Here is a 22,893-nt window from a genome sequence, read left to right as displayed (position 1 = left end):
AAAAAAAATACAAAACAAAACACACACACACACACACACACACACACACAACAAAAAACAACAGATAAACAGGCTTCATGGGAATAGTTTTAATCTCATTTAAAAAAAAGCAACATAGCATATGAAACTACATGCTAACCCCAGAGTTTCCAAAAAGTAACCTCTTACAACTCTGGATTTTATTTGCTCTTACTTATTTTTCTTTTAGTTACATTACAACATAGATATCTGATGCTCAGTGGTGAGTACAGGTAAGTAAATGGTGTTATTTTGTACTGCTGGGCTTCCTGTCAGCACACAGGCTAGCAGGGCGCTAACAAGTTAGCCTAGCTGTTGATGGAAATATACCCTAGAGCCACAGAGTTAGTTTACTGACTTCCCCCACCTGCCTACCAATTCTAGAGCAACACATCAACAGGGCAGCAAGTGTTCCTGCCAGTATTACTGTTGTGTTTGCTTGAAGGGTTTGTAATTAGCTTAGAACAGGCTATTTTGTGAGTGAGTATAGTGAGTCAAAAATGTGCAACTATTCATAGTTTTACAAAAATATACACACAAAGAAGACGATAACTGGAGACTCTCTCATAATACATGCTGTCAGGTTGTGTTATAGAGTGTATATGTTCCAATGGCCCAATGTTTTCCCAGTTCAGTACACTGCTAACACAGCATGAACCTTCCTAAACCATGTCATGTGAAGTGTAGTCAGAACTCAGGGACATGCGTGGCTGCAAATATGAAGTACTCTGCTCAGACTCACAGAGAGCTGTTCTGATGCAAATGAATAAACAAGGACCCTAAGACCTCATTCAGTTGTATCATCTGGGATTTATTGTGTTGACAAAAAGCTAGTACAGCCAGAAAAGAGGGACAAATGGGCACAGTTTTATTCTCAATTCTTCCAACATATTTATATGCTCTGTTTCACGTGACCTTCAGACATCCTCCAGTGCTAAGCAGTGAGAGCTACATTTCTCCAAATATAGATATTCCTCCTGCCCCTTGATATTACTCCAACTTTTGAATTTTGACTGCATCAAAGGGCCTACTTACTCTCTGGCCTAAGTAGCCTGAGAAAATAAGATGGAGAGAATACACAGAGGAAAAGAATACTTTTCTCTCTGCTAAACACTTTTTATTTACCACACCTGTGTTTCATGATCTAATAATGCAATATAAAGAGAAGCGGAAGTGTGTAATTTATTTATGGCCAACCAAAGACTAATTTATTAGTGTTCTGTAAACTGATCTGTCCCTAGTGTAACTGTGGTCCATTTTTATACTTGTAAAAAACCCAATGACTCATTCAATATGTAATTTACTTACTGATAATGACAACATAGACTGCGCCCATCAGTTTCCAATACAGATATCTGCCAATAGAGTTGTTTTAACTCAGTTGAACAACAACTCAGAAGATATCTCTGCCCTTTAACTGTGAATGTTCCACTTAACAGATTTTTTTTTTTACTTTGAACTTGTTTACATACAAATTTTACAGGACAATATACATCTGATATCAAGTCAATCAAATATCAAGTATAAACATTGACCCAATAATCATTAGACCTTTGATACAGTTCTTGGAACTTAGGAGTTAAAAATCACGTTACACTGAACAAATACATGTAAGTGTGTGTTCCTTGTTGCAGCAGTCTCAGCTTTTAAGAGTTTAAAATCAGCAGGGAAAAATGCCCAGTAGGGCTGTCCTAGTTATCAAAGGTGACAGAGAACAGACGCATGCGCATAAACACACATATATACATGCATATACCACTCAGCACGCTGTCTTAGAATTCTATAACCACCATAACAATTATTTATACTCAGAATCAACCATCTGAATTCACTGATGGATAGGGACATAATCTGTTAGATACCAATGCACACAAAAAGATGCACATAATATGTACGGGTTAAATTTGGTGGCAAAGTAAGAGAGAGATTGTGGTCTTAAAGAGACGTCTTACAGCTATAGAGACAAAAACCCTACAAATTTTACACTAAAAAAGATTCTTATTATAAAGTAAAGCCTCTTCCACTAGCAAGTTGGTTCCACTCAGTTTAGGTTGTTTTCAATTACAATTGTGTGCTGCTTCAATGTAGGTGGGATTGTCATAGAGGCCAGCCTCAAAGCCTGATGACGTCATTTATATACAACACAAACACAACAGGCGATGGTGCACCTGATCCTTGGTCTATATGGGTTTTTGTCAGACTCAAGGTAAAATAAGAGCTGGGGAGGCTGAGGGTGGTGAGACGAAACATCCTGGAAGAGTACAGGAGCATTTTGGGAAGAATCACTCTCATGACTCTTCCAGTGACATCACATTGTAGCCAATCGGTGACCTGCAGTCTGTAGACATCAAATTAATGGTGGAGAAAGTGCTAAACAAGAACCTAGTACCAGGTGGTACTACAGAATGGAAAACCCTAAAAACTAAGTGAAGCCAAGTTGAGCAGTCAGTATTAGCGGAAAAGGCTGTGAGTACTTTGTAAGTGCCTTAAATGTACCAAATGCTATGAGTCAGAATTTGGTCATTTACTACCGTGTTACACATTTACTTTGTGTAACACTTTTAAATATGTTAAAAGGTAGAGAACTAGGAATTGTTTACTTGGACTGTTGTACACTTTCTCATCAATTTTCTGTTCAGGATTTTGAGGGACTGGTCTAAAATCAGAGCTCCATTACTCATATAGAGTAATTATTCAAGGCAAGAAAAAGTAGTTTAATCATTTGACTGAGTGGTTAATAATACATTTTCTGTAAGATCATAAACTTTAAACACATATTTCTTCTTGCTTTCCTTTGACTTTAAATTAATGTAAAGGCTATAAAAGGTCATTGTTTGCCTAATGTGTAGTCTTCAAGATGGAGGTTAAGGTGGTGTTTATCTAAAAAGCACTTTTGCATCCTGAAAATACTTTTATGTTAATTAGGTTAGTTATGGGATCCTCTATTCATTTAGCAAAAAACAACTAAAAAAATCTTATCACCAGACAAGCCAAAGAATTAGGTTATATGATGGATAAATCAAAATATTTCCAAGAGATGCATTTTCCTTCCAAATTTCTCAGCACTGGAAAAATTACACTGACATTGAATAACATTTAACAGAAAAGAATGATTTACGTTCAGAAAACAACAATGAGTAACTTTCCACAGTTAATAGGATAAAAGGCAAAGTTGAATTATTTTTAGGTTAATCATTCTAAAATGTACACGACACAGTATCCATTTGTTTTTCCTTTTTAAAAATTAAAATGTTAAATGGCTGCAGGGGAAATATATTTACAGTTTAGAATAATTATGAAAAAGTCAGAACTAAAGCAAAGCATCACAAACTTAATAAGATAAACCAGTCTTCATATGATCAGCTGTAGCTTCTTAATGCATCATTAATATTGTGCTTAATGGAAAACACCAGTGTGTAAATGTATGTTTGTCAAACGTGACCATGCTTGATTGTTTGAGCCTGCTATGTAAAATAATTTAATCTTTTACAATCATTAAAACACTATTGTAGCTGTAATGAGATTTGCCATCTAATTATTACGATCACATTGATATAATGAACAACACACCCATCTGCTTGATCTGCGTTTGCACTTTCCTGGTAGCATTTGATCTCTGTAATGAAAATGAAGCAGGTCTTAATGAACATATCAGACGGTGCTCACCTCACTGTCGGCCATCCACTGGTGCTCCTTTTGAAAATTTTCTGCCGCATTTGCCATTCTCTAAAAGAAGAGAAGAAGGTGGCACATAGTGAGAGCATGTTTTATGATCTCATAACCTTTTTTGTCTGGCTTTAACCCAAATTTAATCATGTTAACATCAAAATTTTAGAGATTTAAAGAAAAAATAGGAATCTCTGTGCATGGTGATCTCACAAAAAAAAAAAAAAGTCACAGGAAATATGGATTGCTAAATATAAGAGCTGAAGTCATGACATCTGACCGTAAGGCAGAGAGCTGGTGACGCAAGAGCACCACGTTCAAGGGAAAATACCTCATTTCCTTTATGTGCCTGAAGACATGAATTAGGACTAGTGGTGACAGTGTTGCACTAAAATTAGACTCACACCTATTCCATCTTTTCCCAGATCCTAATGACTGGGTTAATGGGTTTATAATGGGCCCAGTTTTTAATCTGTGCCTGGTCCAGAAATGCACTGTACTATTAATTTCCCCGGAGAAATATCACATCCAGCTCTTCCTGCTCATGTGAGCCCCTCTTAAGGGTTTTTGAGTCAGACAGAAAGAGAGGAAATCTGATGGGAGCAAAGAGGTAAAATAACTTGGAGGGGGCTGATTCAATGAATAATTGAATTAATTTAGCTTTGAAATTGAACAAGACAAGAATCAAAGCAGCAGAACAAGGTCTGCTTGTGAATCGCAGGCTGGGATGTTAGTTGTCACATCCGAGTTCAAAGCGAGACCTTAAACCGGATTCCAGCTTTTCATCTTCATTTTCCTCTTTTCCAATTTTGAGTGCACATATTTTATTTAACTTAATAATTAGAATCTGTTTGTTGTATTTAAATAAATACTATAAAACCCTTTCAAACACCTTTAGATAATATCAGACTGTCAGTTTAACTATAAAACTAAATCAAGTAACATGACATTCCAGGAAACAGGTCTTTGTTTGTCTACCACTGAAAAAGCCTCATTTATTATCTTATCAGATAATAAATGAGTAAGTAATAATACAGAACCTCCTTCCCTCCCCCTATAAATCTGATTTTAGGTCACTGTTATGAATGCTCTTGATCTCATAATGCATGCTGGGAGCTGACAGTGTTTTCTGAAACAAATTTACCTCAAAACCCCAGTTGATCTTATTTGTGCTGAAATTTAGCAGCTTCCGTTGGAGCAAAGGTAAAATGGAGCCATAGCTGTGTGTATTATGGGGTGTAAATCACAAGTTTGATCATGGTACGATAATATATCAATTCAGTGGCAAAAGATTTGATTTTAGCTGATATTAGAAATTCTTCCAAAATACGATTTTGATTCTAGAGCCATGCAGTGAGTAATATGAGACCATATAGCAAGCTGATTTAACACAGTCACTTTTATTCATACCAAATCACAAAAAAGCAACTAAAATACCTAAATATCATGTCAACCCAGAGCTTAATCAGACATTTAAATGAAAAACAATCTGTTATTTCAAACAAATAGACTATAAAGTTTCACATTCTGTATATTGGCCTTTAAAGTTTTCACCTAATGGGATAGAAAACTGAAAGAATACTATAATTATTTGTAAACATTAAAGCAGGATATTACAGAGCCTGTCTATATATTTTTACAAGGCCTAAATAAATAAATAAATACATACTTGTGGGATTGTTGTGGTCATGCTTTACTAATGTGTTGATAAATCACCTGATGTCCTTAATTGTGTTTGTTTCAAACTGAATTACATGCTGTGCTTATTTGTAAGAGACTGTAGAACATTAGTGTAACAGACTTTCTCAGTGTTTGAGGTTTTTAAGTTTAGTTTTGAGGACATATGTTCCTCCAGGGTTACCATGGAGACAGTTGTGTGGAATTTGCCGTTTTTGGAGAACAATAAAGCCACTGTTGAACGACGTACCCGGTGTTTCGTCTCTGTAGTTAGCGAGGCTAACCCAGGAAGCTTGGTTACATCATTATAAATCACCAATAAAATTAAATCATAATCATCCATATGTGCTATAGTCATAACTACTGCCTCTTTCCCATGTATTAGGAATGGTTGGCCACATGTTTTAATGAGGCTTTGTTGAAACTTTGACACTTGACTCAATAAAATGACTCATTATCCGAGGCTTTGAGAAGGACGTCTAATGATCAATAAAATGTAGTGAAATTGAGATGTGTTTTTACTTATTCAACTCCCAGGCATGTGATATTATGGATTTAGGCCAACTGTGATTTGAAGTTCACTGGTGGAGGTTCATGGGTTTGTGGGGAAAGAGGGCATGTTACAGGACAGGGGGTGAGTAATTGGTTAAGAGCTTTTAAAAACTACGTTTGTCTGCAGCTATTTTTAAAAAAACTAGCCCACTCTGTAAAAAATAAACTCCCTCATTCCTATAATATTAGAAAAAAAAAACAAAAAGCAGTTGTTCATTCGTGCTAAACGACTCGCTTGACAAACCGAACCACTCCAGCGGACTCAACTGTGTGACAGCCCTCTCATTTTGGTAGGGCCGCCTGGTTTTGTTTCTTTCGCTCGTTCAGCTTTCTTTTGGAGGGGCTGGTGGGTGGAGTTCATCAGGACCATCGGGAGCACCTGGCCACTTCTCCTGACAGTTGATGGAGTCGGTTGGTCCCTTCCTTCTTTGCCTTCGGCTGATAGAACCATGTTTTGCTTGGTAGGTCTTGGGCTGTAATACTTCTAGGTTTTACACTTATCACTGAATCACAGTTTGTAATATATATATATATATATATATATATATATATATATATATATATGCTGCTTCTGTAACACTGAAAACGACATTAACTTAAAGACATCCTAGAAAGATTAAGGACAAAGAAAATGCCCTCAAAGAAGAAAATCCTGTTTTGAAGATAAACTGCAGGTAGTAAAATAAGTGGCAGAAAATGGTAATCGAGCAGCAGAGGACGAAGAATTCATTGGATTCAGTGATGTGGACTGAGATTCAGGAGCTTGGTGAACGTTCTTATGGGTAACCTGCTTGTTGGAGCTGCTGGCTTGTTATGTTAACTTAGCCTGTTCAGCCTCCCAGGTATGTTCTTCATACTATTATGAAGCTGAATGTGTTCAGGGTTTCCGCTACATAAATGATCACCGTCACAGCAAAATAAAAGCCACAATGCTTCAGAATTATTTTTTTTCAGATGCTCTGCAAATAATGTCATTTTGGAAAACGACTTCCTGTCCAGTTTTACATCGGTTTGCTTGAAAGTGATGTTGAAGAGGTGACAGAACAGAGTAAAACGACACATACTCCACGGGAAATGAGAAGTCTGTTCTTGTTCTCGAGGCCGTTTAAAAACGTTTGCTTTGGTCCGGTCAGTTCATTCTCTGGATTTTGTTAAATAAATTTCTAAATAAATGCGACTTATATTCCAGTGCGACTTATATTCCAGTGCGACTTATGTTTTTGTTTCTCCTCTTCGTTTTATGACTGATTTAACAACTTAGACTCTGGAGCAACTTACGGTTTTGATCTACATCTTTACATCTGGCCACCTTCTCCTACACTGAAAAGTTAGAAATTGTATGTCTGTAAGTCTCCACTCAGCGACACAGAAGCTTTTATAGTTCTTTGAGGAATATGTGTGCTGACAGTTGGGGTCATGGTGGTTTTTTTTATTGCACATGTATAAGCATACAATGGCTTTGCAGTTTTAGATGCCAGTGGCTACCAGCTGCATCAGCTTAATGGGTACACACTGACAGTTTCCTGTCAGTGCATTACAAATGTAAAGAACATATGTATTTATGTACTGAACTTATGTATTAAAAAGAGAAATGCAAGAGATGCTTTTCAACTGAAAAAAATAAGAGTTAACAAACATTTATGAAACAATGAATTAGGTAGGTTGGCTAAAACGTTCTATTTGGAGCATATCTGAACATGGACAGTAATTATTCCAATAAATTAAACAGAAAGAAAATATTGGCAAAATAAAAATTTATACTTTACAAATGCAGATTTTTCTCATTGAATCTCTCATTCACATACAAATGCAGTTTTTGGCTTCTACAAACCAACATCTCTACAATCTCTTGCCATGATCTCATCTGCCATTTTATTACGTCTACTGCTCATTGCTTGAAAATAGTTAATCAGCCAGTCACAAAGCAGCACCTCCATGCATTTCGTCATGGTGAAGTTCAAACTGAGCACTAGAATGAGGAAGAAAGGGGATTGAATGTGGCATGGTTGCTAGTGCTAGCCAGGTTGGTCTTAATATTTCAGAAACTGCTGATCTACTGGGATTTTAACACACAACCATTTCTAGGGTTTTCAGAAAATGCTAGTACCTGGTACTAGCAAGGTTTACCCTAAAAATGGCTGGTTAGTCTATATGAAATTAATATGTTGATGTCATAATGTCCCTTCAGGCCTTAACATGTTTTTTTTTGTTTTTGCCTCACTCACAAGCCACCTGCTAATAGCAGGGCTCTTTTACTTCTGCACGTGGACTTGTGGGAGTTGAACTGCCAACCCTGCAAACAGTGGACATTCCTAAACAGCCTAAACAGCAGCTCCTCTTTCAGCATGCTTTAATCTATTGTTTTACTTTGTTTATTTTTCAAAGCAACCTAAAGTGCAGTAGGAAATTATGCAGGACTCGCTGACCCTGTCTTTGACTCTAAGCCAACAGCTACAACTGCCAGGTTAGATGAAGCACCTGTACACACATCAAACCCGGAAACACAGACACCGAGGCAAAGAGTAACAGCCACTCAATGATGTGGAGCTAATGAAGATATTGAGAAGGGTCAAAGGCCAACAGCTATTGTAGTTTCTTCAACTTTCTTGCTGGTCTATGTTTCAAAGTGTAATTTTGCTAAGTTTCAACAGAATTTCGACCTGGAAGCACCACAAAAACACACACTGTGTACAACACAAATAATAAAAAGTAGTACGTTTTACGACACATGTAAAGAGAATTAAAAAACAAAACATCTTTCCCAAAATATTGTCCTGCTAATGAACCGAGATGACAATTTATGATGTCGGCAAGCTGCTACAGAGCGACTAATGAGAGCATATTGCTGAGTTACAGAATAGATAATGATGATGATCTATGCTGGGTTCATGCTGTGTAGACTCAACCCCTGGAGCTGATTCCTATGTTGTTAGCCAGTCTCAACATGAACACATTTAATTGAGTCACAATCCACTTCGGGTCATATCCATGTTAGGGCAGCACCTTGTGTATTCATCTGTCAAATACACTTAAATTGTGCAGGCATTATTTTTTAACTGGAAGCAACTATGAGGTTTACTGCCACATGTGCCAAAATATGAAGTATTATAGAAGAAAGAAACAGAAAAAAAGACCATTTCATAACAGATAGCGTATGTGTGTCTAAAGGGGATTTATCCACGGAGTGTATTTTCAGATGGTTGTCTTCCGTTTGGCAGAAATTAAATGTTCTCTGTAATGCTTTATTTCTCCTCCTGATGTCACACAGTGAAAGTTTAGATAATAGCTAAACATCACATGTTCAAAATATAATGAAGAATCATACATTACTGGACAAACTTAAATATTACAAAAATAAAAAAAGAGACATAACAGAAACAACAAATTCTATTTACATATTCGATGAGGGGTGGAAAGAAGTAAAAACTTATATTACTCCACCTCCTTTTTAATAAAACAGTAATATTTAAATACTTAGCTTCTTATCAATATAATATGATATAAATATAATAATCTACTAAAAAAAACAACTCAGTTTATTTGTATAAAGTTTAAAGTTTAAAAGATGGAACTACTCTATGTGATGTCATTTAAAATTAGGACTAAAAGCTTTTAAACATCTTTTCAGAATTTTACATACACTGTGTTGTAAATTAGCACTATATGTTTAGTTTGTCTTCTTTAGTGTTTTTTTAAAGACAATTATGCATTTTTTCCAGTGATCAGTGAGATTCCTCACTATGAATGAAAAATACTTTATTAATCCCAAAGGGAAATTCAATATTGTAGTAGTAGTAATTTTTTTATTTTTTTATTTTTTTTATTTTTTTTTTTTTAAACAATCACATTCATTAATTAAGGGCTTTGTTCTTCAGCCTGATAGCTGCTGGAAGGAAGGATCTTCTGTATCTCTCTGTCTTGCATCGGACTTGAACAAGCCTCCCACTGAACACACTCTGTTGTTTCGTCACGGCGTTGTGTAGAGGGTGTGAAGGATCTTCCATTATCTTCGTCAGCTTGTACAGAATTCTTTTTTTGATGATCAACTCCAGCGGCTCCAGAGTTACTCCAAGCACAGAACCGGCTTTCTTGATCAGTTTGTTAATTCTTTTCAAGTCTCTGGTTCTGATGCCGCTGCCCCAGCAGATTGCTGCAAAGCTGATTGCACTTTCAACAACAGACCTGTAGAACATTTGCAACATTTTGGTGCAGACGTTAAAAGATCTCAGCTTCCTTAAGAAGTAGAGTCTGCTCTGACCTTTCTTGTAAATGTACTCAGTGTTGCTTTTCCACTCAAGTCTGTTGTCCAGCTGAACTCCAAGGTACTTGTATTCCTCCACCACCTCCACCTCCTCTCCCATGATGGAAACACTTCTATGTGTGTTCTTGTTCCTCCTGAAGTCAACAATCATCTCCTTTGTTTTCTTGGTATTCAAGATGAGATGATTGTCACCGCACCATTTCACAAACTGACCGACCAGTTCTCTGTACTCTGCTTCTTGTCCATCACTGATACACCCAACAACTGCTGAGTCATCAGAGTATTTCTGCAGATGACAGAACTCAGAGTTGTACTGGAAGTCTGAGGTGTACAGCGTGAATAGAAATGGTGAAAGTACAGTCCCTTGTGGTGTTCCAGTGCAGCTGACCACCATCTCAGACACACAACCTTTCAGTCTCACAAACTGTGGTCTGTTTGTGAGGTAGTCGTAAATCCAGGTGGTTGTGGAGGGATCCACCTGGAATTTCTGCAGCTTCTCACACAGCAGAGCAGGCTGAATTGTATTAAAAGCACTTGAGAAATCAAAGAACATGACCCTCAAAGTGCTGCCTGACTGGTCCAGATGAGAGTGGGCTCTCTGAAGCAGGTATATGATGGCATCTTCAACCCCAAGCCCATTACGGTATGCAAACTGTAATGGGTCCTGAAAGGTGTTCACCTGCTTGCTGAGGTGAGCCAGTAAGAGTCTCTCCAGGACTTTCATGACGTGAGATGTCAGGGCGACTGGTCTGTAGTCTTTTGGTTCAGCTGGTTGTGGTTTTTTAGGCACTGGAACAAGGCAGGATGTTTTCCACAGCACCGGGATTCTTCTCTGACTCAGGCTGGTGTTGAACAGGTGCTGGAGAATCGGACATAGCTGTTTTGAGCAGGTCTTGAGAACTCTGGGACTGACACCATCTGGACCTGCAGCCTTGTTCTGGTTCAGTTTCACCAGTTGTTGCATGACTTGGTTACAGGAGACAGACAGAGTGGAGGTGGAGGCAGAGGAGGTTTCAGGAAGTCCTGATGTGGAGGGAGATGAGGTTGTGTCCAGGTCCTTGACTGAGCTGCAGGGTGACAGAGTGGAGGTGTGACAGGAAAGCTGTGGGCTCATGGAGGGTGTGTGGCTAGTTGGGGTTGAAGCAGGAGATGAGCTAAACCTATTGAAGAACATGTTCAGTTCATTCGCTCTGTCCAGACCTCCATCGGTCTGATCCTCCTTTATCCCGAAGCCAGTGATCTTCTTCATTCCTGACCACACATCCCTCACATTGTTTTTTGTTTTTTATTATTATTATGATGCAAGAAAGATTTGTCTAATTTTACCAAGTATTAATATGAGTGCAGGCAGAAAACCTTGAAAGAGTTTGTAGTAAAAAAAGAAAAATAAGGTCAATTAATGTAAATAAAATAACTGAACCAATATCTGACACAAGTGAAGCCCACATCTGTAATTATCTGTGCAAACCTGCATGTTTGATTTTCTGATACATGCTACTGAAAGCTTGATTAGAGCATGTAGTCCTGCCAGGACATAACACACACATACACACACACCTGCCATCCACACACACTGATGTGTGGGGAGGCACCAGAGAGCAGAGGAAACATGAGCATCTGCTGTTGTGACTGGCAGCACTTTAGTCAGATCTATCCTGCTCAGCCTGTAGGGAGCCAGGAGAAGAATGGTAAGCGTAAAAAGAAGAAAGAAAAAGGAGAAAGGGAGTCATACATTTGCTCATATTACACAAACACATTCACTCACACTTCCACCAGAAGGAAAACAACTAAACAGTAAAGACATGCAAGCTGACAAGTTCTCCTAAGACTCTGCTCTTGTGCAAAGGGAAGAGGAAATAACCTTCACCAACATGCTGTCACACACCAACTTGTTAGAAGTTGGTGCTGGTTTTGTGCTCCACTGCTTTGCGCTGGTTTGACAGCTCATACCTCCTGCAGCAAGCAGACTGTGCTATCTGCATACCAGCTGGCTGCAAACAACTCCCAATTACAGCTGCACCCAGCTGCAGCTTGCCGTGGGAGCTCTACACCTAAATCTTCATGGATTTATTATACAGCATGTGTGGAAATATAGTCACTTTCCATTTGGCTTTTTGTGTCCCTCTTTCAGGATCAGAGGACTAATTATCAGGATGCTGCGTTCTTTACAGTTAAACTGACATTTGATAGAGCTAAAACAGTGTTTTAGCAACAGTGAGGTAAAGAATGGATCCATCAACAGTGTTTCTGGTTCACCGCTTAATACAACTATAGCTAGTGTTGTTAATTAACCTCATAACTGAAAAATGAAAGTCTGACAGATGAGAAAAAAAGATAATGCAAACTACATTTATTTATTTATTTTTTTTACTGTGGCATGAAAAACAGATGTTTCTGTCCACACCTGAATGGTACTGAATATGACAGCAGGTGCATGGCAGCAGATTCTAATGAGCAAGACATCAAATGCAAATTCCCAAGACACAAACCTAACAGGGAGCCAAAAAGTGGCAAACAAAAAAAAGAAAGAAAAAAAAAAAAAACAAAGTATGTTTTTGTTGTTGTGTGGTCAAAAGTTTTAATCCACCTCTTAAAAAACTCTGCTAATATGTTTTGCTATGACTCTGCCTTTGTTTGAAATTAATCCTAAAGGTCCTAGTAGCTTCCATTAATAAGATGAATAAGTATTTACTCTTCCAATAATATACTATCTTACTTCTTTCTGGGTCTTAATGGTGTTTCTAAAGTGAATTTGGGGGCTATCCTTCAGTTCTCCTGACTCATGATGATTGATAGATGTCCATTACCATCGACTGACGGGTTACTGAGATATTTACCTGCAATAACACCTCTATTAAAACACCTGTGAAACTGCTCAGGTTTAATGTTACTCATCACACATTACTAATTCCAGAATAATTGGACTACTATCCTCTGATTTTTACTGTGGCTGTCAAACAACATTCTGACAGATGTGATTTTAACTGGCAGGATTTCATCACTGCAAGAGGACAAACATCTCTCAGTTGAGCTGTTTGTGGCAGTAAAAAACACCATGGAAAGGGAAATAATGAAGAGTTAATTAAACTGTCTCGAAATTTTGGCTTGAAATCACTGAGGAAATAAAAAAAATGCATATGGAGCCTTATAAAATAAATGCAACAAATTTGAACAAACTTATTACAGACTAATTTATTTAAAAATTAATGTTGTTTTATAGCCAATAATTAATAGGCTCTGTTAGTTCCAGGTTCAGTATGTGCAACAAGATCATTTTATGAAGTTTTTAATGAACATTAATCCAGTCTGGCCGTCAACTTCATTTTGGCTACTGTGTATTTGAGTGTGACACCCCTGCACTGAATAAATTAACTCGCCTTCCCGTTTAAAAAAAATCTAAAGAATATCAAGATGACATACATTTGCAAGAACCTAAATGGTGCAAAATGGCATCGAGTTGATTTTCATACTCTTGGATCTGTTGTAAGTATGTAAGGATGGATGCATAGAAAGTATTCAATGCTGAAGTAAATATTGTATTGTAAACTGTAAAATATGAGTACATTTATGGCTGTGCAAATAATAGTTCATATCTTACTTGATCTTAGTTTTGTGACAAAACATTAAGCATTTGTTTTACTCTCTAATGTGTATCACATATGAGCTGCTATATTAACCGACCCTTTAAACTCCATCTTTGCTTTGCAATTTCACTGTAAACGAAGACAATATGTCAACATCTCAACTCACTTTATTAATCATACTCACTGAACTTGTTATTCTAAAAAGCCGACTCCAGCCTCGGACTCCATTAGCATAAATTACCTGCCAATAATAACTCCTTGGCATGAGACATTCACAAAATTGATGATGTTTATTCAGCAATGTTGTGACGATAAATTTCAATGGAGACGTTATTGGAAAATGTATCATTGTGAAAAATAGGATCTCTTAAGAGTGCTTAGGAAGTAGAATCTAATTAATTTTAGGATTTTGTTCTTGATTGCAAGTGGTGGTACACTCTAGGGAACTACACAAGAAAACTTAATGCTTTACTGTACAACTTTTAAAAAAGTAAAATGAAAAAAGACATGAATGTGTGAGTGTGTGTGGATAACTAGCCTGTGATTAGGGCTTTAACAGCAGTCTAATGACTCACAGCGTGTCATTCAGTGGCAGTTTAATAACACACTTGCAGACACTAGAGATCAGTGACTTCACTGTAATTACGCACCACTACATAACACAATACATAGAAGAGCTCTATTCAAGTGCTAACACTCCTGTTCTCATCCTTCTTGGACAATTTAATGAACGGAAATGCTGCGAGACAGCCTTTTCTGTCTTTAACACATGTATACTGTAGAGGAGAGCACTTGACTGGAAGTTTTCACACTGTTGAGTGCAATATAAAGTGATTAATTTAGGAAGTAAGGAATCTGTTTATGATGCCCAAGTAGCTTAGCAACCAGGGTGTCATGGTTACCTGAGGCATTTGTGTTCTTGCACTGTGGTGAGCAATAGCTCCCATACGATGGTAACTGAGTTGAGACATTTTGCTCATTATCGTCCCACTGTAGAAAACCATCTTTCTTCTTGGCAACAACAACTCACCTTAGACCCGCCTCTGTACGTCAGTGCCAGCAGCCCACTTTCAATTAAGGAAATTTGGTTTCGTGTTGATGGAGAACCACTTTGAGAGTGATCTAAATTGAGGCTGGAGAACAATTGTTTTTTTTTTTTTTTCCAGAAAAAAAGGGCCCACCAGTTGTGGTTCAGACTCTGGTTTGCAGCCAAAGCCTTTTGATTCTCCTGCCAAGCTGCTAATGCAATCCCAAGCCTGAAATAAGCCTCACCAATCAATATTCAAATAGCACCGTCTTCAGCTGTCTGCTCTGTGAGCCTGTGTCATCTCATCTCTTTATGCTCTCCCTTTCTCTCTTGCATGTTCAACTTATGTGTCTAATTTAGCTCATTCTGCTATCCAGCCTGTTTTCCTCATGGCACTTTCTCTGCAGGTCGTGCTGTTATCTATGTCTGGGGGGAGATCTTGACATCCAGCTATATCCCATTAAGTAGGTGCTTTTATCAATAAGCATCCTTCAAGGTGAGTACAAAGCATCAGGGGTTCCTTGAGGGTTCTAATGCAGAATAACCATCTTCTTGTGCCAACATGACAGTTCTTTCTCTTCCATCTTGAGCCCATTGATGGTAAAATTTAATGAATGTACAGTGGAAAGAAAGAGGAATACCCTTACAAATCAATGTATTTCTCAGTTACTTTTTTAGAATGGAAGCTACAGCTGTTTTTAATGTTCCCAGTCAGAAATGAACAGATAGTGAAACCCAAACCTGTTTAGACATCTGCAACCTATTAGCCAAGTTCCCTCTCATTTCAGAACAAGCAATCTCTTTCATTTTAACCACAAAGCAACTTTATTTTGCATCACTATTTCAGCATCAGTAACAAGGGAGTTCTTTTTTTCTCACAACCGCAAAAAATATCCTTCCTTTTAAGGATAAAGGCACATGATAAATGAAGATATCTGCAGGTGTCACAGTGGGAGGAGAAACAACCTATTACTCAGGGGGAAGTTAACCACAGGCTCCATCAAAGACAGCTGGTTAAGAGGAAACATTTAATAATTGATGAGATCAGCGCCAGCAGAGTCAGAGGTGAACCGGGTATCAGAAAGAGGCCATTTCCCGTTAAGGCATGTTAAAAGAAAGAGTCTGGGTAGCTGAGATGAAACAGTCTCTGTGTGATCTATGAACTCAATCACAATTAACCAACAAGTCACACCTATACTGCAACTATGGACATAAAGATAAAGGCAATTAGTACAAAACAGGGAAGGAGATCTGAGTCATGTAGAGAGACAGAGAAAGAGGATCGGCATCATTTTTTAAGATGAGCAGTTCCATTTTCTCCCCCAAGAATTTCTTTATTGTTGGTTCTTTGTTAGGGAACAGTCTTAGGTGCAATAAAGGCAATTTTCTTTTAGGATACCACAGTAAAAATAAGACAAAACAGAGAAATTTTTAATTAAAATAAGCTAAGTATTAAAGGAAAAAATGTGGACAAGTAGACAAACTCATGTGCACATACTTATGCATTCGTACAGATACAAATGCACACATCTGCCCACCCACCCAGTCATATCTAAATGCACTTCTATAAACCTCCAAACATGCTTAACTTAAAACACGACAGAGAAAGGGGGCATTACCAAGCAGGATGTGGAGTAGTCCTAAAATGAGTATACAGAAAAACAAACTATAAAAAATTTAAATATAAAAGAAACAAATTGTAAAATAGAAATGAAAGACAAGACAGGAGCAGTAAGCTTTGCTGGGGTTCTGGCTTTTATTTGTATTAAAAAAAAAAAAAAAAAAAAATAGGTTAAGAAAATATTAACCCCTTGACGCAATTCCTATAAAACACTTCTGACCTATGTTTTAAATTTTCTATGAAAGTAATTCATTTTGTTTATTAATTTTGTTTATTAAATTTCAATGTTAAAATGGTAAATGGTCTGTATTTATATAGTGCTTTACTGTATCTGGAATGATACCCAAAGAACTAACAGCTAATGATCCATGAAGTGTGTGAAGAATTTAAATTATCTTTCATTATGACTGACACAACAAAAGGATGTAAGAGACCAGTACAAATATTGAATCTGATACATTAGAAACCCCTTCAAACATACATTAATCTGTCATTAGGCATGTTGGCACCACTTAGAATATACTTAATGAGCTACTACCAGTTCTATGCACAAACAGCAACCAGTGTTATACCTTGACAGAAAAATAAAAATGATTCTGCGTTGTGGTCTGGTGCTACAGTCTGGTGTGCAAAATTTAGGGTAATCTATTTAATCTATCTGTGGTGTTTAGCACTGCCACCTCAGAGCAAGAAGGTTCCTTGTTTAAACCTTGGCTGGTGCCTTTCTTTGTGGACTTTGTATGTTCTTTTCGATTCATGGTACTCTGACTTTGTCACAGACAAAACCTGGGAAGAGGAAACACTTGCAAGGTTCATTGGTGTCTCTAAATTCTTCCAAGGAGTACATGTAAGTGGTTGTTTGTCTGTGTATTGTCTCTTGTTGTCTTTGTTATATCAGAATGAGCGTTTTTTTTATCAAAAGATACTGAGGGCTGCCTTGGCCCTTCCACCATAATGAAATGTCACTACTGTAGCCCAGATGGGACAAAACACACAACAGTTCTGGAGCAGACCTGTCACATTTTAATTGTTAAGAATTGTTAAGTTTAGTTTGGTGGTATTCAGATGCTCTTTACATGTGAGCTACTAGATATTTCAACATTTTGGTTAGTCTTTTTTTTTTTTTTTTTTTTACAGATATAGGGTAAATAACGCTTCTGCTATAATGTTTTTAAAATGTAATTAACACATAATTAAAAAGCTTTAATAGATAAAAAAGAAAACATATACACAGGTATATATAGAATATATATATCTATATATAAGTAGAAGAGGAAAATGGGGGTAACTCAAAATAGAAAATAGGAATAAAGCGTAACAGTCTGGCTGAAGTTATGGGAGAAGTTAAAAAGTTGTGGAAAACAAAATGACGAATAAAGAAGAAATTAAATGGACACAAAGAGGACAAATACAAATACACCACCTATGAAAATAAAAGAAACCTGACTGTGGATCAGATCAAAAGCTCGTAACGGGTAGACAAAATGACTGACTTAGTGCAGACGGCCACAAGTATAGTCTTGTTTGTGTGCATGTAAGATTCAGTGACTGTAATCTCCAGAGTTGTATGAGCAGCAAAGCTAAGCTACCAACAGCTGCCAGAAGAGTCTGATTAATCTACTTCATCAAAGAGATCTGAGTGAAAACTCAATCTACCAGCCTCAGTCACTCCAACTTAAAAACCAAAATAATCAGCAACAGTACACTGCAGATAAAAACGCGGCTTACAGGAATTTTCTTCCTGTTGGGTTTAACAGTATAATTTCATAAGCTTTTTAAAACCAATATGGAATGAATGCAAAATACTGAGGTGCAGCATGAAAGATTCTTTGATCACTCATGAGTGACATGGAAACATAAATAATTTCTTTAGTTAGGCCACCAATAGTTTCAGAAAGTTAACTTGTTATGGCTGAGAATTCCTATTTTTGAAACTGACTGTGTTTCAGATTTCCAATAAGTCGGCAAAATTCCCCACAGTCTATACTGGTGAGGACAATTTGTTGTCCTATGAAACCAGGCAACCCTGGCAACCAGAGGAGTATTTTCATTTACATCGTTCAATGGTGACGATAGGCAAAGGTGAAGGAATTTAAAACCAGCACCGGCTCCTAAAGAGCACAAATGCTATAAACTAGCATCATGCTAATTACACAGAAAGCTAGACTGAATGCTTGCTAGTTTTTTTAAAGTCACATGGACATTTAACCAATAACCTGTTAAGTACTTTTTTTAAAAATGCCTACTCTTTTCTAAAAAGCTTCCACAAGTCTTAATGTCTTACGTCCGCTCAGCTGAACTCTGGCAGATTTTCTCACTGAGGCATTCCCTACCAAAGGCGAATACAGGATCAGTCCTGCATCCCATCTCTTCTCTGGGCTCTCTACAGCCAGTAAAAGTCAGTCACATGTCGATTTGTCTAATCTTTTGCTCTGTCACTTTCTCACTTTCTTTACCTGACTCTCAGATAATGTCCTTTCCAAGAATGAGCTGCTTGATAGTCTGCTGAACCTGGCCAACGAACAGCGCTCCATACATATTGAGTCATTAAAGGCGGCTCCTTTGAACTCCACACCAAAACAGAAACTTTGGTCCAAGGTGGTCTACCGCAGAAGGAAGGACGAGGGTGGACTTGCTCTCTTCAACCACTTCGATGCTCTGTCGGCGCTTACATCAGAGGAAGGGCTGATCGCTCCTCCGCCCAGCTGTGATCCGGTGACAACAGAGGATGAGGGCCTGAAGCAGGATGGTATTCAGCAGGCGGCTGCTTCAGTCGGCACCTGCACCGCCGGAGAGTCCCAGATCTCATCTTCCGCAAAGCAATGGCAGCTCCTGAGGGGGGCAGTGAGTGGTCACACCGGGTCTTGATGAAGTTCGGGTGAAGAACGTGCTCCTGTGGGGGCTGGAACTGCCACATTTCCACCTGCAGTTGCTGCAGCGGAGATTTCCGCCTCCAGTCCTGCTGTCGGTATGGCGGGGAGCATCACCTCCACCCAAGCAGCGGGAAATTCGGCCACTCCAGCCATTGCTCCAACGAGGAACATCCCCACCACTGCCACTCCTGCAGAGACATCCGCTTCACCCTGTGGCACTGCAGGCACAAAGGAACTGAGGCTCTCTGCGCCTGGAGCTGGCCCCCGCGTGCTCGTCGTGGGAGATTCAATTATCAGACATTTCCGCATGAACAGGTGCTTCACATATTCTCATTCAGGTGTAACTTTTACAAACATCACTAACTCTGCCCACCATCTATTCCATCAACACCCCTCAGCCTCCACTGTGATAATACATGCAGATACAAACAATCTCAAGTTCCGACAATCAGAGACTCTAAAAATTAATTTTATCAACATTATCAACAGCATCAGCAACAGGTAATAAGCACTAATTCATCTTTGGTCCACTTCCTTCACCCTGCTACTGAGATGTCACAGTCAGCCACATCCGCCAACTTCATATATGGTTAAAAGATTTAAGTCACTCCATCAGTATCCCATACATCGACAACTTCACCACATTTTACAATAGACTACACCTTTTCAAATCAGATGGCTTACACCCAAATCTCAAAGTTTCTCATCTTCTTACCATGAACATTGACCTCACCCTCCAGTCCTGTAAAGCTTTCTCAGATTGACGGTCCACCGAGTGCACACCTCCCCCAGTTAAAACCTTCTCTCAGACACATCACATACCAGTTCACATCACCAGTAGACAGTACAGACATGTCCATTCACATACCTTGACCATCAGATGTCTTCATCCCATACATACAGTTCCTAGTACAGAACCCATATCCACACTCAACATGGCTCTTATAAATGTCAGATCACTGTCTAATAAACCTTTTATTATTAATGATCTGATTTTAGATAATAACATTAACTGTCTCTTTTTAACTGAAACCTGGCTTGGCACAGATGCTTCAGTAATCCTCACTGAGGCATCTCCCCCAAATTTAATTTTTTTATTTTCCATCATGGGAGGTAAAAAAGGTGGTGAAACAGCTTTGATTGCTCAACAATCAATATCAGCACAAATAATCTAATTGAAAAACTATTCTTCATTTGAGCATTTGTTTTTAACAACCCGCCTATTTTATCCAGTACAATTTGTAGACCACCAAATCCTCCTTCCTGTTTTATTAGAGAGTTTTCAGAGTTTTTAATCAACCATACATATTAAATACAATAAAAATTTAATAACTCGTGATTTTAACCTTCACTTTGATAACAGTAGTGACAGTATGGGTTTTAAACAGCATGTAACCCAGCCTACTCATAACAGAGGACACACCCTGGACCTTTTAACAACAACCTAAAATCAACCATTGACTCAGCAGCTCCACTTAAAACAAAAATATTGGAAACTAAATCCAAAACACTGTGGAGAAGCCAGAAGAATATTGAGTCAAAAAGAAGCTGCAGGAGAGCAGAGAGGAAATGGAGAAAAACAAAATTAACAGTACATTATGAAATTTTAAAAGAGCAATAATAATAACTCAAAATTCCTTTTTAAAACCATTTTAAAACCAAACACAGATTTTAACAAGTCCTCCATACCTGCATCAGAAGCTGCATAAGAGGACTTTGTAGACCACTTCAGAAGTAAGATAAATGTTATTAGATCCAGTCTTTTATCTCAACGATATGTTGATTTTGCCAGACCTGAACCTCTGCTTTTATCTGAGGAAAGAATGGAGAGTTTTGTCCATGTTGAGGCAATGATGCTTGGTCAAGTTTCCTCCCAACTAAACCCAACAACCTGCCTTTTAGACCCAATTCCCACATCACTTTTAAAAACATTTTATGGTTTCTTTGAGCTTGAGCTTTTAAAACTGGGTAAATTGCTCTCTTCAGATGGGTGTCTTCCCTGCTGCCTTTAAAACGGTGGTGGTGAGGCCCCTTCTGAAGAAGAGTCATTTAGATCCAAACATTCTTGATAATTACCGACTTGTTTCCAACTTACCTTTTTTAAGTAAAATGACAGAAAAGGCTGTATTTATTCAACTGCATGAGTTTTTGAATAAACAAGATTTTAGAAAAATATCAATCTGGTTTTAAGGCAAACCACAGTACCGATACAGCCCTTTTAAAAAATGTTAATGACCTTAGAGTTAATTTAGACTCACAGAAACTATCCTGGTTCTATTGGATCTTAGTGCCACCTTTGGTACAGTTGATCACCAGATTTTACTAGACAAACTTAGAAGTCTGGTGGGCCTCTCAGTTACTGTTCTTAAATGGTTTTATTCCTATCTCCCAGATCACCAATTTTATGTTAGTATGGATACATGCTTCTCAAAGATCCATGAAATCCAATGTGGGGTTCCCCAAGGATCAATTTCAGGCCCGATACTTTTTAATCTGTACATGTTGCCTCTTGGGGATGTCACAGCATTGATTTTCACAGCTATGCTGATGACACAACTTCACATCGCTGTGTCCCCTAACGACCTGGAGCCAGTTAGCGTCCTTTTAAACTGTATTTTAGATATTAAGTCATGGATGGCAGAGAACTTTTTACAGCAGATCAGTGGCACGAGTTCAGAAGTAGCTGTAGGTTTGAAGGGGGACTCCTGAGGACATTCTACGGGCGGGAACACATCACACTGGTTTTAATATCGCTGCGTTGGCTCCCCGTGCGTTTCAGGATTGATTTAAAGGTTCTTTTAGTAGTTTATATATGTCTTAATGGTCTTGGCCCTCTTATTTATCAGACCTTCTTTTAAATTATGAAGACCCTGAGGTCCTCTGGTACCGGCCTTTTAGTTGTTCCAAGGGTGAGGGTTTGGTTTTAACATGCATGGATTGAATTATGCTTTAATTTTATAATCATGTAAAGCACTTTGTGTTGCCTTTGGCATAAAAAGGGCTTTATAAATAAAGTTTGGTTAGATTAGATTAGTGTTACAGTGTTTCTCACACACTGATGTTTGATCAATGTTTTCAACTTAGATCCAAACTACTCTTTGATCACTCAATCGATGCATCATTAGCTGTGTTTACATGGAGCACTTGTGATTAAATCAAACATCCAATCAGAATTAAAACCCATTAAAATAGAACGGGAACGTATTTTTGGGGGAAACTGGAAAAAATAAGGATTATTGCACATCCCAACGGTAATTCCAAGCTCAAATTAAAAAATTAAAAAAACTAAAAATATCTGCATTAGGACACATTGTCCTTGTCAAAAGCTTTAATACAGGGGTCTCCAACTCCAGTCCTCATGAGATACTCTCCTGCAGGTTTCAGATGTCTCCTATTACAACACACCTCTGCACAAGCCTGTTAATGACCCAGTGACTTGAGTCATGTGGTTTGCATCAGGGTAGAATCCAAAACCTGCAGGACAGTAGCTCATGAGGACCGAAGTTGGAGATCCCTAATTTAATATACATAAAATCTTTCCATAATGTAAAACACACAATTGATCTGATCACTTTGTTTAGTATCCATCTAAACATTTCAGCTGGAATGCACCA

General features: G+C 38.0%; 1 protein-coding gene across 4 annotated transcripts in view; it reads right to left on the bottom strand.

Annotated features, from left to right (window-relative positions):
- The window catches only part of cacna2d1a (calcium channel, voltage-dependent, alpha 2/delta subunit 1a), a 128,165-nt gene that overhangs the window by 65,763 nt on the left and 39,509 nt on the right, over positions 1-22,893 (bottom strand). For all 4 annotated transcript variants that reach the window (XM_041977340.1, XM_041977337.1, XM_041977338.1 and 1 more), the window contains exon 4: positions 3,685-3,744. In XM_041977340.1, coding sequence (XP_041833274.1) covers positions 3,685-3,744 — 60 coding nt within the window. The remainder of the gene's footprint in view (positions 1-3,684; positions 3,745-22,893) is intronic.

Source organism: Melanotaenia boesemani, chromosome 23, assembly GCF_017639745.1.
Source record: "Melanotaenia boesemani isolate fMelBoe1 chromosome 23, fMelBoe1.pri, whole genome shotgun sequence".
Classification (NCBI taxonomy): domain Eukaryota; kingdom Metazoa; phylum Chordata; class Actinopteri; order Atheriniformes; family Melanotaeniidae; genus Melanotaenia; species Melanotaenia boesemani.
This window is presented reverse-complemented; position numbering and strand designations above follow the sequence as displayed.